This window comes from Pogoniulus pusillus, chromosome 27, assembly GCF_015220805.1.
Source record: "Pogoniulus pusillus isolate bPogPus1 chromosome 27, bPogPus1.pri, whole genome shotgun sequence".
NCBI classification, from domain to species: Eukaryota; Metazoa; Chordata; class Aves; order Piciformes; family Lybiidae; genus Pogoniulus; species Pogoniulus pusillus.
Genome location: NC_087290.1, coordinates 7,918,443 through 7,935,324, shown reverse-complemented (window position 1 = coordinate 7,935,324; position 16,882 = coordinate 7,918,443). Strand labels below are relative to the sequence as shown.

The 16,882-nt window shown below is 42.8% G+C and overlaps 1 protein-coding gene across 3 annotated transcripts; it reads left to right on the top strand.

Moving 5' to 3' along the window:
- Positions 1-388: 388 nt before the first annotated feature.
- NSRP1 (nuclear speckle splicing regulatory protein 1) lies at positions 389-16,562 on the top strand. 3 transcript variants are annotated; one of them, XM_064166095.1, is made up of 7 exons: positions 389-490; positions 2,133-2,220; positions 11,111-11,167; positions 11,738-11,869; positions 12,800-13,007; positions 13,598-13,706; positions 14,938-16,562. In XM_064166095.1, exons 1-7 carry the CDS (start codon positions 471-473, stop codon positions 15,965-15,967), a joined length of 1,644 nt encoding a protein of 547 aa, XP_064022165.1. In that variant the 5' UTR covers positions 389-470; the 3' UTR covers positions 15,968-16,562. The 3 variants fall into 3 exon arrangements, with proteins under 3 accessions (XP_064022165.1, XP_064022164.1, XP_064022166.1); XM_064166094.1 differs by lacking the exon at positions 389-490 and adding an exon at positions 527-626; XM_064166096.1 differs by lacking the exon at positions 389-490 and adding an exon at positions 1,063-1,081.
- Positions 16,563-16,882: the final 320 nt, after the last annotated feature.

Here is a 16,882-nt window from a genome sequence, read left to right as displayed (position 1 = left end):
CAACGGCTGCCAGTAGGCACCTATTCGGCCTTTCCTTATGCCGGGCCCACACAAGTCCTCCTGAAGCGCTGCCAGCACCCTCGGCTCGCCTTCGCCTCGTTCGGCTTGGCTTGCCTTGCCTTGGCTAGGCCAGGCCAGGCCCGAACCGGTCCGGTCGCCGCGGTCCGCCATGCCTCAACCTCGTTCGGCTCGTCCCGGCGTTGCTCGGCTCTGCTCGGCTCCCCTCAGGGCGACGCGGGCCGCCCGCAACAGGACCTTCCCTTATCGGCACTTTCGCCACTCGCCAATCGACCGTTAAAAAATGCGTCTCCCGCCTTCGGGCCTCTCCGCTCGCTGTCTGCTTCCCTTCTAGAGCGGGACCGCAGTGCGATCCTTCGGGAGCCTTCGAGGCGGGTGTCTCGGCCGTGAGGAATCTGCCACCGCGGAACGTCAGCTGGGCTCTACTCGGCGACGGCAGCGGCCGGGACAATATGGCGACGTTGAGCAAGCAGTGAGTGACAGGGGGATTGGGGCTGCGGGTCCTGCCGCGCCGCCGCCGGACTTCTGGGGACGGGGATGCGGCCAGGGCCTGCTCTGCGGGGCAGTGGCTGGAGGAGGCTTTGGGCCACCGCTGAAGGCGGACGGAGGTGCGGCTCTTGCCTCAGGCCAGGGCCAGCTCTGACAGGAGCCCCGGGCCGGGCCGCAGGAGTGGGTTCGCCTGGCCCGAACGGCCTGTGTCTGCCCTGCAGCCCGGCCGTGTTGGGCTCAATTTAGAACTACGTTTATTAAAAGCAAGGGGAGCACATTGGAGGCTGCTGCGGTGTGGCCAGGGGGATGGTTTTCACTCTTAGGAGTTGAATCTCCTCAGGATTCCCTCAGGCAGCAGTGCAGCTTCCTCCTCCTCCCGCCCCAGAGCAGCGGCCAGACGCGGCCGAGCTGCGGCCGGCAGTGTGGCAGTCGGCTCCTGGCACCGCGTCAGGGGGAGCTGCTGGGGGCCTGGCTCGTCACAGTGGTGGTGTCCCGAGGCCACGGCCGAGTCCTGCGCTCAGCGCTGCACGCTGTGGCGAGCTGCCTGCTTAGTGATGAGCTCAGGGAAAGGCAGGTGGGGGAGAAATTCCCGATGCAGAGATTGCTCAGTACCGAAAACATGGAAAGCGTTTCAGAGCACAGAGTCTGGTCGTGTCAGCGGAAGATCTCTGTGTGTGTAGTTAGTTGATGTTTGCGTGACATCAGCTGTCTGTAAATATTTTGCCGTAGCTCTCTCTGTGGGTCGGTGGTTTATATTGCGTGAGGAATAGGTGAACTTCTTGCTGCCGCGGCAGAAGTCTGCCTTCCTCGGGCACTGTTTTGTGCTGCATATTTTGTGGCTATTAACACATTCATCTTGAAGACCAGTCACTTTGTCAACGTGATATGACCTAGAATAGATCAAATGGGTTTTAATCTCAGACTGGCCAGTTTTGTGTCGATATTTAAGGAGGTTGCAGGGAGACCTCGTGCTCTACTACCGCGTGAAAGAAGGCCGGAGCCAGGTGTGGGTGTTGGTCTCTTCTCCCAGGTGATAGGACAAGAGGAAATGGCATCAAGTTGCACCAGTGGAGGTTTAGATTGGACTTAGGAAAAATTTCCTTACTGAAAGGGCTGTCCAGCACTAGAATAAGCTGCCCAGGGCAGTGGTGAAGTCAGCATCCGTGGAGATATTTGAAAGACATGTAGACATGGTGCTGAGGGACATGATTAGCAGCAGACTTGGGAGTGTTAGGTTAATGGTTGGACTTAATAATCTTAAAGGTCTTTACTAGCTTAAACGACTAGCTAGGGAGTGGCTAGTGTACTCTGAAAGTTAAACAGTAGCAATTTCTCCTTTAAGGGAGGAAAAAAGATCACTTGAACTCTGAACAAGAGGGATTTGTGACCTAACTTAGGAAGCTCTTTGCATCCCAGAACCTTTGCATGGAAAACGACAGCAACAGCCACAGGAGAAGCTGGCAGACATGGCAAAGTTTGAGTGCATTGCTGCAGAAGCTTCTCAGAGCTATGCTTGATGCTGATATTTTATTTTTGAAATTGAGAATGGTAGATTTTTTTTTTTGAATGTGCTGTGTCTTTTGTTCTAAGTAATGTTAAAAGTAATCTTTTTTTTTTCCCCCTAGATATGGGCTCATTATGCCCAAAAAATTGCCACAGAAAAATCTTGTCTCAGAGAAACTCTCAGTGTTTGCAGATGACTCCGATGAAGAGGTCAGTCCAACAATTTTCTGCTGAAATTTTACACATATTTTGCAAATTATTTGTTTCCAACCATTAATTCCTGCATCAACTTAATGTCAATGTCACTAAAATAGGTGTCATTGTTTTGGATTTGGGTGTGAAATATGATCTGTGTTTTCTTTAGTGCCAGTTACATGGCAGTGATGACTAGAGTGTTAACTTGCTTTTAGCTCTTTCAGCAAGTTCATCACTTGTGGCAACCTGTCTGCAAGAGTTAGCAGTATCTAGCTTGGAAAGAAATGTGTTGGCTTTTGCTGCTAAATGTGTTTGCAGATAGGAAGACCAGTAGTAATCAACACTTAACTCCTCAGATAGTAACTTTAAAGTGCAGTTGGTGAGCATGTTGTATTCTCTAGCTCATTCCACTTGAATTGGCTGTACCTGATTTCTGATGTTCACAAATGCGATGTAAACAAAAGCAAAGCTGTACAACCCAAACATTCTACATCACAAACCCTCAAGGGTAAGAGCAATTGCCTGTACTTCTGGAAGTACTCCCAATACCTGTGATGCTAAATTGAACAATGCACAGCTTTACTGTGGTCGCTGAGCTGATGGACTGTGATGTGCACAACTGTGTTGCCTAATGATCTGAGTGCTCTTGTCAGTAGTCTCTTCTTACTCTTTTATTGTTTTTTTAGAAGTATTACCTTCCAACCCTTCTCCTTGCCCCAGTAGAGGGTGCTGTACACTATACAAATTACACTGCTGGATGCTCTGCTCTGAGTGTGTGGAGCAGCCAAGAACTGGTGTGGTGTAAAGGTTGGATTGACTACCTTACAGATATCCAATTTCTAAAGAAGAATTCTGGAAGGGTTGAAAACCAGGAGCCTCATAGTTAAGGAACAGAAATACAGGATTGTGGAGATGAATTCTCCACATGGATGTTGCTTTCTGGACATAATGTTACAAGTTATTGAGTCTTAGTTTTTTGGAATTACTTGTGATCAAACAGATTGGAAGAGACCTCCAAGATCATCCAGTCCAACCTATCACCCAGCCCTGTCTAATCAACTAGACCATGGCACTAAGTGCCTCATCCAGGCTTTTTTAATTTAATTGTAAGGGCATGATGTGCATGTTTCATTTGTTTCCCCATAAGACCCAGAAAGGAATCTTTACATATGCTCACAGTTAAGAATATTAACATTTAATGAGTTGAAATTTAGAAACAGAACATATGTTAGAAAAATATTCTTCCTGCTCTAGAGCTTCACTTGGTACTATTCTGTGTGGTTGAAAAAAACAATGCTAGTAAAGCATCAAATAATCTTTGTCATTTTCTGACTCCTATTATTCAAACATTATTTTTTGAATGCTTTCTAATGAAGCAGCACTTGTTACTTTGATGTCGCAGGCTGACTCTGGCATTCTTGTGTGCCTGGCTCCAGAATCCAGATGCTGCTTCTGTTGAAGGTGTCTGAGCTCCATTTATACAGTGCCTGAGAAGGCTGAGGGCCTGTCTAGTAATATCCTGTCAACATGAAAATGCCTCAGGGAAGCTTTTAGGGCTTAAAATAAACGGAGAACAAGAAGATGTCTTAAATCCCATCCCATTCCTCACTCAGCTACTCTCCTCATTGCTCTGAGGAGGTATATCTCTCGAGGTCATAGCTGGGGCTGTGACTCTAGAGAGAGGCTTTCTTTGTATGTAGCTGATGGAGATGGCAGTGGATCCACTGCCCTCAGTGTCAGGAGCACTTTCTCTAGCGGTTTGGGATTTTGTCTCTTTTTCTGTGTTATGGAACCAACACCACATTTTCCAGATCCCAAGTGTGAGTTGGATTTAATCTGTGTCACTAAGCAGTGTGTGTGGGACTGGGAACCTTCCTGGGCATGGAGCTATCTTGCATTTTTTAAACTTCTCCATTTTCTCTTAATGTTTAAATATTAAAGCAAAACAATAAATGCTAACAATTCTAATAAGAACAGTTTATGATGCTGTCTGCTGACTTAGAGCTTAACAGGTTGAGTAGCCTCCCTTTCAGAAGGGTTGTCAGATTCACTACCAGAGTCTGCTGTACAGACTTAGAAGTTGTCATGTTCTTGAATATGGTACATACCCAGCAAAAAGTAATAATCTCATAACTACCTTTATTGAAGAAGATGATTTGAAAAAAAAAACAACCCAAAATTACTTTATTAGTTCAGTAATAATTTCAGAGCTTTTCAAGATAAGGAGCAGCATTTGGGAGGGGTTTCATTTCCTGTCTGCTACCTTATCAGTCAGAACTAAATCTCAAATGTCTGGAGATTATGTATTTTTAACTGAACTCTAATAAAGTTTGTGCTGGGTAATCTGCACACCTGACTTGGTCTGTGATTATATATTAGATACAAAACTTTTGCTCCTTTTTTTTTTTAAATACATTACTATGCACAATTCAATAAGATTTTGCCTATACCCATGCTGAAAGGATTTGAAAGGTTTTTTTCCCTGTGGCTAAGTACATTAATGGATTTTCAACGTTGATGGGGATGGTCGTTGGGATAGTTCATAAGAAATAACATCTGACATTGACATTTTCTTGAAATACAGTGTTAATGGGGAAGAAGTAAACCAGGTGATTACAGTTACTTATGTCCAATATAATCCTTAATTATTTGCCTTCATAATGAGTTGTTGCTATATTTAAACCTGGGAGGACGGTTGTTAATCTTAAGAAAGCTTGTTGTAGAGACTAGATGTTACAACAGCAAACTATGATGGGTTAGAAATAAGTTTCCGTTCTGGCTTACTGATATTTGTGATATATTTATTTTCTCCAAAAGTATGATTAAATTATACAACAATGTATTCATGTGTTGCATTTTCAGAGGTGACCTGTTGGTGGTATTCACAGGCACTGCTCCATGTTTTATTTTCTCTTTGGAATTTAGTTGAAAATATATAGTACAGCAGATAAAAATTCTGTTTCTTGATTGTATCAGAATTACCCAACATACATTCCTGTACCTTAACCTGCCTTTCAAAACTCATTTATTGCTACAAGATATAAAGTGTAGCTGAAAAAATAGCTGTACAGAGACCACGTTAGGAGCTAAATTCAGAAGAGAGGTTGTGGAGTCATTGTGAATGTATCAGCTTAATTTAGTGTCCCTTTTTAATGACCATCTAAAGCAGTGTTAAGCAGGCACAAAGGAAGAAACAGAAAATGAACAGAAAACTGTCTTGTTACAGACTCTCATTTTTGGGTTTGCTTCCACCGCCCACTGGCTTTGCAACTTTGCAAAAGGTACTAGAAAAAAGATTGGTGTAGTATTGAGTATGGATGATGACCAGAGTTTATCCAACAGTTTTCAGGCAAAATAAGACTGAGTAGACTAAAGGAGCTCTTAGAGAAGAGAAGGAAGTGGAGAGGAATAATTCCAGAGGATGTTTGTAAAATCAGGAATGATTCAGAGAAAGTGAAGTGACGTTGCCATTTCTCATAGTGTGAGCAGCAGGGTATGGTATGAGATTACCAAGTAACTGCTCTAATCTAAGCAAAGGGAAGCTGGATTTTTTTTTTTCTCCACTCCAGCAATGTGTAATTAAATTGTGGAACTCGTTGCCACAGGATATTGTGGCATGGTCAAAAATATAAATGGATTTAGAAATGGATTAGTCAAATTAAAGGATGCTCTTGGTGTCAAACAATGGGCCAGATGCATCCTCCAGTTCGGGAAATCCCTAAACTCCAGGTTTCTGGAAGCTGTAAGGGAATGCCAAAGAAAGCTGATATTGTGCAAGACTTAATCATAGAATCAGTCAGGGTTGGAAGGGACCACAAAGATCATCTAGTTCCAACTCCCCTGCCATGGGCAGGGACACCTCACACTAGTTCAGGCTGGCCAGAGCCTCATTCAGCCTGGCTTTAAACACCTCCAGGGATAAGGCTTCCACCACCGTCCTGGGCAACCCATTCCAAGGTCTCACCACCCACATGGTGAAGAACTTCTTCCTAACATCCAATCTGAATCTATCTATTTCTAGCTTTGTTCCGTTCCCCCCAAGTCCTATCACTACCTGACATCCTAAAAAGCCCCAATTCCCTCAGTCTCTTGTTTTTCGTGGTCTTTCTCTTAATCTTCTGTTAGTAGCCTTGGCTTGTATAGTGTGTGAATTGACATGAATCTGTCCTGATTTGGTTTCATTTTTTTCCCATTGAGTCTCACGTATATTTAGTTATCATCTGTGTGCAGGCTGTAGTTGGCTGATACAGATCATTATGAGGGCAAGCCTTAATGATTCAGTGCTAAATATGCACACATAAGAATGTAAGTAGCTCATTTCAAGATTTTTTGATGCAAAAGTGTCACGAATCCACAGATCTCAGTCTGAGATTCTTTTTCCAACCAAGATGAAGGAGTAACAACTGAGGAGGGTAAATAGAGCCCAAGTATTATTTAAACTTGGCATACTCAGGTAAATAATTTGCTATCCTCCTTTTGGTTTGGTTTTTCACAAAGAGTTTTACATGATTCATTGTCTGGCAAGAATGTACTGGCCAATTTCAAGTGACTTTGAGGAGACCAGAGGTCCTTAGCTGCAGATGAAATACCACATGAATGTCCTGATGAGGAGAAAGATGAGGTGATCTCAAGCCTTCTCCATTCTGTTCAGCTGGCTGGGAAGCCTAGGGCTGGCTGCCTAGTCTAGGTGAGATGGGAGGAAACAGGACATGGGGGTCCATATCTTCTCCCAGGCAACCAGCAACAGAACAAGGGGACACAGTCTCAAGTTGTGCCAGGGGAGGTGTAGGCCTGATGTTAGGAGGAAGTTCTTGACAGAGAGAGTGATTGGAATTGGAATGGGCTACCATTGGAATGGGAGGTGGTGGAGTTGCTGTCCATGGAGGTGTTCAAGAAAAGACTGGATGTAGTGCCATGGTCTAGTTGATTGGATAGGGCTGACTGATAGGTTGGACTGGCTGATCTTGGAGGTCTCTTCCAACCTGGTTGATTTTATGATTCTGTGACATGCAGAGGGAAACCAAGGAACTGTAGATGGGACCTGAGATGTGGGAAGACTGAGACATTGTGGTGGGAGGGCAGAAAAGAGAAATTTGTAAGAAACAGATGTTTCAGTTGTCTTATTTATGGAATTTCCCTTTTAGGTATTTGTGTTTGAACTTTGACTTGAGCTCTTTGTATCAAGCTGTAAATGGTTTTCATGTTAATAACCTTTTCAGTTGTGTGGAAGCCATTTTCCATGGTTTCATAGGAGTGGCAGAGTGGCGAATGTGATTTTGAGAGTTTCTTGATTTGCATGGATTCTAAGTTCCCTCACAGGATAGGGTTAAAACATTTTCTCCTTCCAGAAAATGCTAAATTATAAGCTTTGTGCTTCAGAAGAGCAGATTGCCTGCAAGGAAAGAGAAGGTGTGAGACAGATTGCTGAGCTTATAGGGCCTTTAATAACTGGGCAGTTGATAAAACAATACAAAGGAACAGGAAGTTCTCATCTGTCAGAGCTCACAGCACAACAGGAAATTGTCCACCATAAACCACTATGGAAAGTATTTGTTTTTTGTAAAGCTACTGCCACTCTAGGCAAACAAATCGCAGGTGGACTTGTTGCCAGTGATATGGACAGTGATCAGGATCATATATTACAGTTGTGTTTGTGCAATCTGTGTCGATCAACACCTTCATTTCATGTAGGCAGACAAGAATAACACTCTAAGCAATGTTTCAGGTACTTTGGTGAAATAAAGCTTGTTCTGTAAATATTCCTGCAGAATCTGTTTTGTTTTCTGCTGAGCCCATGCTTTCTGGCAAGAATGCAGGGGAGATTCTTTACTCTTCAGGTACCTTTCTGTAAAACCAATGTCTGGTAGTGAGGGTATGGCAAGCAGAGAACTGTCATCCCTCCCAGGAGCCAAGGGCAAGTCTAGGTCTGATGTGTGTTGCCCTGTCAATTTAAAATACTTGATTATATATAAAAAAAATTAGAATAGATCATCAGATGTAAAAATAAAGTACAGTAATTTAAATAGTTCCCAACATCAGCTCCTCAATCCTGAAAGCCAGAGGTAAATACAAGATGAATGAAGCCAGGATTCTTGTAGGTTGTTTTAAACTGAATATTCTGCTATTTCTCCCAGTTATGCAGCTACATAAATAAATAAGAGACTATATCCTCGAGTTGCAGAATCCAGGCTGTAGTTCCAGATATCACAGTGGGCTCTGTGTGTTACTAATGCTTGCCAAGCCCAGCTCCTGAAGCATGGTCTGCTTATCTGCAGCTGGGAAAGAGAGAGAGGCTGCTTTTTAGAGCTGGGTTTTTCTTTCCTGGAAATGCACATTACAATTCCCCTCTAGTGCTGTAATTTTTTATACAAGCTTTAACATTTTGAAAGCAGGGGTGGATTTTATCTAGGTCTGCAGGTAGCAGTTAGAGCACCATAAAGAGTTGCAGTGTGTGACCTCTCAAGTTCCCATCATCACTTGTCTGTAAGTCACTCACTTGGAGTGGGCTCATCAGGAAAATTTTGAATATTCCATGTCTCAGGATTTTCTGATTGCAGTATCAGGAAAGTAAGTCCCAGTATCTATATGAGAAGTGAGTGAAGGTCTGAGTGTCTGGAGCTTAGTGGATGGCATTGTGGTACTCTGTGTCCTTCTCCAAATACTAATGCTGTTGCCTTTGCACCTTTTTTTGATGACTGTAGATCAACTCGATGCTTCTCTCAGATACTACCTCTTTTTGTTACTTATGGTTTGCACAGCAGAAAAAGCTGCATTGGAAACGTTTGCTGTGTGTGCTCCTTAGTCAGTCCCGTATGACTTGTGAGCTCGCTGACAGCCTTAGCCATCTTTGAGGGGTGGCAGAGGGCCCAAAGACACTGTGTCCCTGTGGTCTTCATGACAATTGGCAGCTGAAGAAAGGCACAGCCACAGATGAGGATTTGTGGGTTTAATCTTCATCAGTGTTGAGTGACACTCATCACAGAGCTGGCTTTTGGCTACACCCAGCATTGCTCACCTGCTGAATTGAGCAGGAAGAGTGTCTGAGGAGGTGACAAGAGAAATAAAGAGGCAGAGGGCACAGTCAGGTATAATGAAACTCTATTAATTCATCTTCTCAGGACACGACTGGTTCCCTGTTTCTGAAATTAAGCAGTGAAAAAATATTTGGACTGTTTACAGTCTGTCATGTAGAAAATTATGGAAAGGCACTTGGTAGTCTTCCTTGTTGACACATCTGTTAAAATTTTAATAGCATAAGAAAGAGGGGTCACAACACATTATTAATTTAAACATCAAATGAATTCAAAAGCCTTCTTCTTCAGGGGATCTGTTTGAGTTTACATGGTGCTAATTCTGTTTGAATTCAGAAGATCCTAATCCCTGCTGCCAGAAGCTCCCTGCTAGCTGGTTTCCATTTTTAAAAAATGTATTAAGTGCTCCTTACAAATCTCTTTGTCTTATTTTAAAATGTGGTGCAGAGCATATTGCAGAATTTGGGAAGCTGCCAAAACACAAGAGGATTTTTTTCCTTCCTACTTCTGCTTTTTTAAGATCAAGAGATATGTGATTAGTGTAATTAGATAAACAAGGATATGAGTCCTGTCACATAGAGTGAATCTGTTTAATAAACAGCATTTATGTATTGGTTGAGAAAAGGTAGTTAGACAATTTAGTTCAACACTGTTTCACAGACAAAACTAAATAAAATGCAAAGCTTTTTTGTGAAAGCCAGTCTGGTTAGAAAGCACATTTCCAGTAGTGGGGATGTTTTTATCTAGGAAAGATTAGCACTGCTCTTTTCCAGCACATTCATCTTGAGAAATTAAATATTAACGTAGAAGTATGTGCCGTTCAGATCGGTGTTCTTGTTTCAGATTTGATCTCTATATTTAGAAGCAAGTGACAAATGCTTTTGGAGATTTGGGGGTTACTAGGAATGCAGTTTTCTTCATGTGATTGTCAGTAAGATTGTCTGTGTGTGATTGCTACGTCTCTGATGGCATTTATATGCTGGAAGAAGAGTGTGGATAGTCTGAATAGCACCTGTCTGTGTCACAGGCTATTAGAAAGTGAATTAAAAGACCATTGAAAACAGCCTTGAATAAACTAATCCCAAATATTTGTAATTCCAGAGAACATTAACATGTCTTTGATAGGTAAATTGCTAAGAGAGCATAATTCCAGTTTCTGTTGATTTGGGTGTTTGCTTTCTGTGTTTTCCTTTTCCCTCCCTATCCCTTCAGCAAAACCAGGAGGAGCTGTATTGTTTGAGAGAGAGCATGTACATTACAAGCATCCTTCTCTTAGGAATTCGCTTCAGTTCTGGCCTTAGTTGTCCTTTGCTAGATGTTCTGTCTGCTGATGTGCTAGCTTCTTGCACCAGTAGACTGACCCTTGCCATGCTGGAGACCAGGGTGGCTGAGGCCTTGAGCAGTATGGTCTGTTGGAGGGCGTCCCCGCCCATGGTGGGAGAGTTGGACCTAGATGATGTTTAAGGTCCCTTCCAACCCAAGCATTCTGTGACTGTATGCATCTTTTCTACCAGGTTTTTGGAGGTGGTTGGAGGAAGGTGCTGCAGCTAAACAGTTCTCACAGTCTCTGAGCATTTCTTGGACTCCAGAGATTAATTCTATAAAGCATCATGAAATTTTATGTAGTTTTGTGAGATTATTGAACTAGATTTTTAAACTCTATTTTCATGAAGAATAGATACGTTGAGGTGCTTGTGCAGGAGGCTGGTTCATTGCAAGCTTGTGAGTAAACTCAGGATTTCTCACTTACAGGAAAACACTCTTGAAGTGAGAAGCTTATGTGACTTTAAATTGTTTGCTAGAATGGTAGAAAAAGAATATGAGCTGTGTCAAGGCAATTAATTTTATTTCTGCAATTTTATTTCTTCTTACAGCCTTCTGTTGGTGAGAGTCTTCAGAGAGAAGCGTTGAAAAAACGAGCAATGAAACAGGTAAAATGGGCTGGGGCCTCTTCATACCCATGGCAGATGAAGAAATTATTGCAGCCATTCCCTTTTATTAAATTATTGCAGAAACCTTATTATGCATCTGCAGAGTTAGAGTTACCCTTAGAAGAACCAATGTTTCCACACTTCTTAGTTCCAAGTAGGAAAATAGGATTGTATGCTGGGTCATATTGCTATCTGTTTGAAGCTGTAGGAGTAAACTATAAATGCAAACAGTAAAATTTATTTAAATGATGTTTACTGCTTACTTAAAAAAAGACATTGATGGAACAGTTGCTCATTAGGATGTTGCCAATATTGTTTTGACTGTGGTGCTTTGCTTTCTGCAGTTCTTGTAAATGCAGATACTGATGATGATTTGATTATTCATCTTCTCAGTCCTGGCAAACAGTTCAAGAACTTCTTAGATCAGCCTGTTTAAATTTACACTCAGTGTTCTAATAGATGGGTTTGTACTGTAGATCTACTTAAATAACAATATAGGAATAAAACATTGGAAAACAGTTAAAATTTCATGCTTACTTCTTTGGTATCTTCACCCTTTTGTTTCTTTAGACTAAATTGGAGATGCAGAAGGCTTTGGAGGAAGATGCCACAGTGTATGAATATGACAGCATTTACGATGAAATGCAGCAGAAGAAGAAAGAAAGCAATGCTAGGTTGCTCTCTGGAGGGGATGACAATAAGGTGGGTACCTTACTGCACCTTAATGCACGCTGTGTGTCTGCTGTCTGTGTACCTGGAGTAACTGTGACCAATAAGCTTTCAGGCTAAGTTGCCAGATGCATTTTCTCATAGGGCATGCAGTATTGTGTTCAAATCCTGCAAGAATCTTGGCAAAACTGCTGGTTCATCAGAGGCTTCAGTCCCAGGCCAGTGGTATTCTGGAGGGGAGCAGACTACAAGTTTCCCACCCAGTCTATGATGTGCATATGTCTCTGCACTTCTGAAGAGGAAGTTACAATGGGGCAGTAGGATTAGAGGCTATGGGCCCTGCAGCAACACAGTTTCAGATAACAATAACTTTGATTCCTAAGCCAGCGAGCATATATTATGCCTCCTCACTCACTAGTCTGCTTACTGGAGGACTGTCAGAAGACTAATTAACTTTCCCTGGTGAAATGTGAGCCAATTTCCACAGCCCGGTGCCTTGTTTCAAAGCATTGCTGTATTACTCTGACAAGTGATATTTTCATTGTTACTTATTCTGTTTCATTTGAAAGCTCTTGTCAGTTTAGGTGGGTATAAAAGGAAGCTTCCTACTCTTTACAGCAGTAGAAAGGCAAGACTATTGCAAGGCAGAAGACAGAGGGGTGAGAAATCAAAAAACTTTTGATTTCACTCAGAACAAAAATCATCCTAGTGAAAGGTGGGCTGAATGTTTTGATTGAATATAGCAACCTCCTTTGTTAGTGGGAAGCAGGCTGTGTTAGTCACCTGAACGGGGGTGACACTCTGCTTCAGACAGCTGTCAAACACTGAGAGGAGCTTAGAATGCCTTCTGTCAGTTTTCTTCCATTGCCTACTTTCTTCATCGTCTCCATCAATCTTAATTTGTGTTTTCTCTGCCACCTCAGTTACCTCTCAGCATGATACCTTTTTTCTCTCCTATTTTAGCCCAGATACATCCACAACATCGTCAAAGCAGCTGAGATTAGAAAGAAGGAGCAAGAAAAGAGAATGGAAAGAAAAATTCAGAAAGAGAGAGAAATGGAAGGAGGAGAATTTGCTCACAAAGAGTCATTTGTGACTTCAGCCTATAAGAAGAAGCTGCAAGAAAGGGCTGAGGAGGAGGAGAGAGAAAAAAGAGAAGCAGCTCTTGAAGGTGAGATTCAGACCGAAGTAATTCCCCATCAAAAAGTCATGTACAAGTGTGGCCTTGTACGTTGCTTACAGCATTGTTCTCTGGTCTCTCTGTGAGGCTTGTGATGTGGGAATCCAAAAAGGGCCAGACAGCAGATACTGAACCAGAGCCCACTTTGTCAGTTATTTTCCTTTGTTCACATTTCCAAAGGAATAGAAGAAGCTCCTCTGTTGGTGTGTCATTACAGTTTTGGGTTGCTACTTTAAATTTTTGAGGAGGGATCAGTTGCTGAAAGAAGACTTCAAAGCCTGGTATGCATTGGTACTTGCACTCCTTGCTTCAGACATTCTGCACAGTGTCCTTGAGAATAGGGGTAAAGAGTAGAATCATAAGTTAAATCAGGTTGGCATGGACCTCTGAAAGTCAGCTATTTGTCTGTTCCAGCCTTCTGCTCAAAGTGTCATCTCTTGTGAGGTCAAATCAAGTGGCTCTTGGTTTTTTTCCACTCTGAGCTTTAAAATCTCTAGGATAGAGATGAAAGTCTTGGTGGCACCTACCCATGGTGAGTTGTATCTAATGGGTACAATGAATCCAACCTTATATTTTTTCAGCATACATGGATGTGACCAAACAGAAGGATCTCAGTGGATTTTACAGACATCTTTTAAACCAGACAGTAGGAGAAGAAGAGATGCCCAAATGCAGCTTCCGTGAAGCCAGGTAGGATGTGATTACAAATTGTTTGAGATACAAACCAGCTTCTGGAAGTTGGAGATTCCAGATTCACTGAAACACCATAAAAATTAGACAGTACTGAGACACTAGTAGAGTGATTGCTTTACACAGCTGATTAATTGACAGAAACAGGAGAGTGATGTCATTTTAAAAGTCTCAAGAGGTGTTATTCTACCCAATATTTACTTTGGCTTGCATAATACTGGGCAATCTGCATTTAATTATGTATTTTGGATAATGAAGGAGACTAAAGGTAAGATAATGAGCATAGAGAGAAGTCATAGGATGATGTTTCATAAAAGAATGTGTCTCTGACTTTGTGCTTACTCCACATTTTACAGCTTCATAAAAAATAAAATAAATTAGTATTGATGCTGTGGTAAAAGGTAATTAATCAAATATGTAGGAAATCCACTGGGAATATTTTTAAATCTTAATATATGCACATTCCAAAGTAAAGTAATGAGATGAGGCTGAATTATTTATGTAGCTGAGGTGATGAAATTCTCCCTGAGGATAAATATGGTAAAGGAGATGTGTTTCCTGGAAGCTGAGCCACAGGTAGATCTGCTTTCTTAAGTTTTACAGCAGAATCTGAATTCATAAAATCATAGAATAGCTTGAGTTGGAAGTGAGCTCCAAAGGTCATCTAGTCCAGTCTCACTGCAGTGAGCAGGGACATCCTCCATTAGATCATGTTGCCAAGAGCCCTGGCAAGCCTGACTTTGAGTATCTCCAAGGATGGGGCCTCAACTACCTCCCTAGGCAACTTGCTTCAGCCACTACCCTTCTTGTAAATTTCTTCCTAACATCCAACCTAATTCTCCTCTAATTTCAAGCTGTTGACCCTTGTCCTATCACTGCAGGCCTTTGTAAACAGTCCCTCTACAGCCTTCTTGTAGGCTTCCTTCAGGTACTGGAAGGCTGCTATCAGGTCTTCCTGGAGCCTTCTCTGAACAACTCCAGCTCTCTCAGCCTGTCCTCATAGCAGAGATGTTCCAGCTCCCTGATCATTTTCATGGCCCTCCTGTGGACCCACTCCATCAGGTCCCTGTCCTTGTTTTGAGGGCACCAGAGCTGGATGCAGTACTCCAGGTGAGGTGTTCCCACAGCAGAGTAAAGTTGCTTAAGTCCCGACCAAACCCCAAGTTTGCAGTAGAGTCCGAGATTTCAGGCTGTGTAATGTTTTTCTTTTCTTAACGTTAAAAATATGTAGGATAAAGGAAGAAAAACCTGACAGTAGTGATGCACCCAACCAAAGGAGCAAAAGCCCACATGAAAAACAAAGACTGAAGCCTACTGCTAAGAAGGAGAATAATCCAGATGCTGACACAGACCTAGGAACTGATAGTAGTGATGATGATAAGAGACACAAAAGTAGTAAAGCAAATCTGAAAAAGAAGAAAAAGAGAGCAAGCTCTGTGAGCAGTGAGGAGGAGGGCAAACGTCACAAGAGCCAGAGGCATTCCAGATCGCCTAGCTCGTCCAGTGTGGAGGAAGAGCTGCACATGAAATCCCAAACAAACCATCATGTAAAGAGGGAAGAGAGCAGGCCAAGCAGAAAGGGAAATGATGAACAGTACAGGGACAAAGATTATGAGAGAAGCAGGACCCATGAAAAGGATCACCAAAGGGAAAAGGAAGAGCGACACAGGCATGGGGATCACAGTAACAAAGATAACTACAGGAGGAGGGAAGAGCAAGATGAGAAACAAAAGGGGAAGGAAAGAAAAGAGAGGGAGGGACATGGCAGAGAATATAGGAAGGCAAAGGAGAGAGAAGAGAAGGGCTCAGAAAAGGAACGGGAGAAAGAGAGACCAAGAAATGATAAAGATAGATATGTCAGAGAGGAGAGAGGAGAGAAATACAGAGAAAAGGAAGAACATGTGAAGGAGCGGAGGGAGAAATACGGTAGTGATGAGAAGAAATACAGAGAGCGGAGAGGAAGTACTCCTGCCTCTTCAGAAAAGGATGGGGAGACTGATCTGGAAAAAGAGAGAAAGGGAAGAGAGAGAGAAGTGGACGAGAAGGGAAGATCCAGCTCTGGAAGTTCATCTGCACAGAAACGTAATGCTGGAGGAGAAGGGGAGAAAGAGGAGAAGGAACAGAAACAGAAACCTGAGAGCATGAGCAAATTTGCCAAGCGGAGCAATGAGGAGACTGTCATGTCAGCGAGGGACCGCTACCTGCAGAGGCAGATGGCACGGGTCAGTGCCAAGCCTTACATTGAGAAGGAGGAGGATTAATATCCCTGTGGTGGACAAAGCCACTGCTGCATGGACTCCCATACAGAGGGAAGGGTGTATCCAAGTTACTTGATTCTGGCTTCCATTTAAGAAACTGTGTGTGCCAGAATAGAACAACTTTTCAGATGGATTCCTGGATCACCTGATACACACCTTTAGTCTGTTTAAACAATTGGAATACTAAATTTGGATGTTTCTGTCCACCCTGACCTTCAGTGCCCTAACCTTGGTACTTCAGCTCCTTGAGCAGATCTAGGAGTGTTAAACTGTGTCAGGTGAGAATTCCTCCCCATGCCAGTCTCTGCTCCTTTACCAGCTGGAACAATGAGCACTGCTGAGGTGCAGGTATTTGAGGAGTTACTGTTGCTCAGTGACGCTCTCAAAAACAAGAAACAGACCTGTGAAAGTGGGAGGAGAAAAAACAAAAGGCAAAAAAACCCATCCTGAATAATAACCTAGGAGATTTCTGTATGTAGAATGTCATTTTGTAAGCTAAGTGCATATTGCCATGTATTTTTTTATTTATGTGTGGGCTTTGGTTTTGGGGACCTGATGTACAGAAACACTTAAATAAAGTGTTAAGAGCCAGACTGGATCTAATGTGTGGATCTTTTTTAATGCTTGTGTTATTTTACTGCATCTTTTTTTGTGTGACATAGAATCATAGACCCAACCAGGTTGGAATAGACCTCCAAGCTCAGCGATTCCAACCTATCCCCCAGCCCTATCCAGTCAACCAGACCATGGCACTAAGTGCCTCATCCAGTCTTTTCTTGAACACTTCCAGGGACAGCGAGTCCACCACCTCCCTGGGCAGCCCATTCCAATGTCAGTCACTCTCTGGCAACAACTTCCTCCTAATACCCAGCCTACACCTCCCCTGGCACAACTTGAGACTGTGCCCTTGTTCTGTTT

Coding starts and splice junctions, on each gene's coding strand:
- NSRP1 (XM_064166094.1), top strand. CDS start 556: ATGCGGCCAGGGCCTGCTCTGCGGGGCAGTGGCTGGAGGAGGCTTTGG. Junction 2,221..11,110: donor CAGATGACTCCGATGAAGAG/GTCAGTCCAACA, acceptor TTCTTCTTACAG/CCTTCTGTTGGTGAGAGTCT. Junction 11,870..12,799: donor CTGGAGGGGATGACAATAAG/GTGGGTACCTTA, acceptor CTCCTATTTTAG/CCCAGATACATCCACAACAT.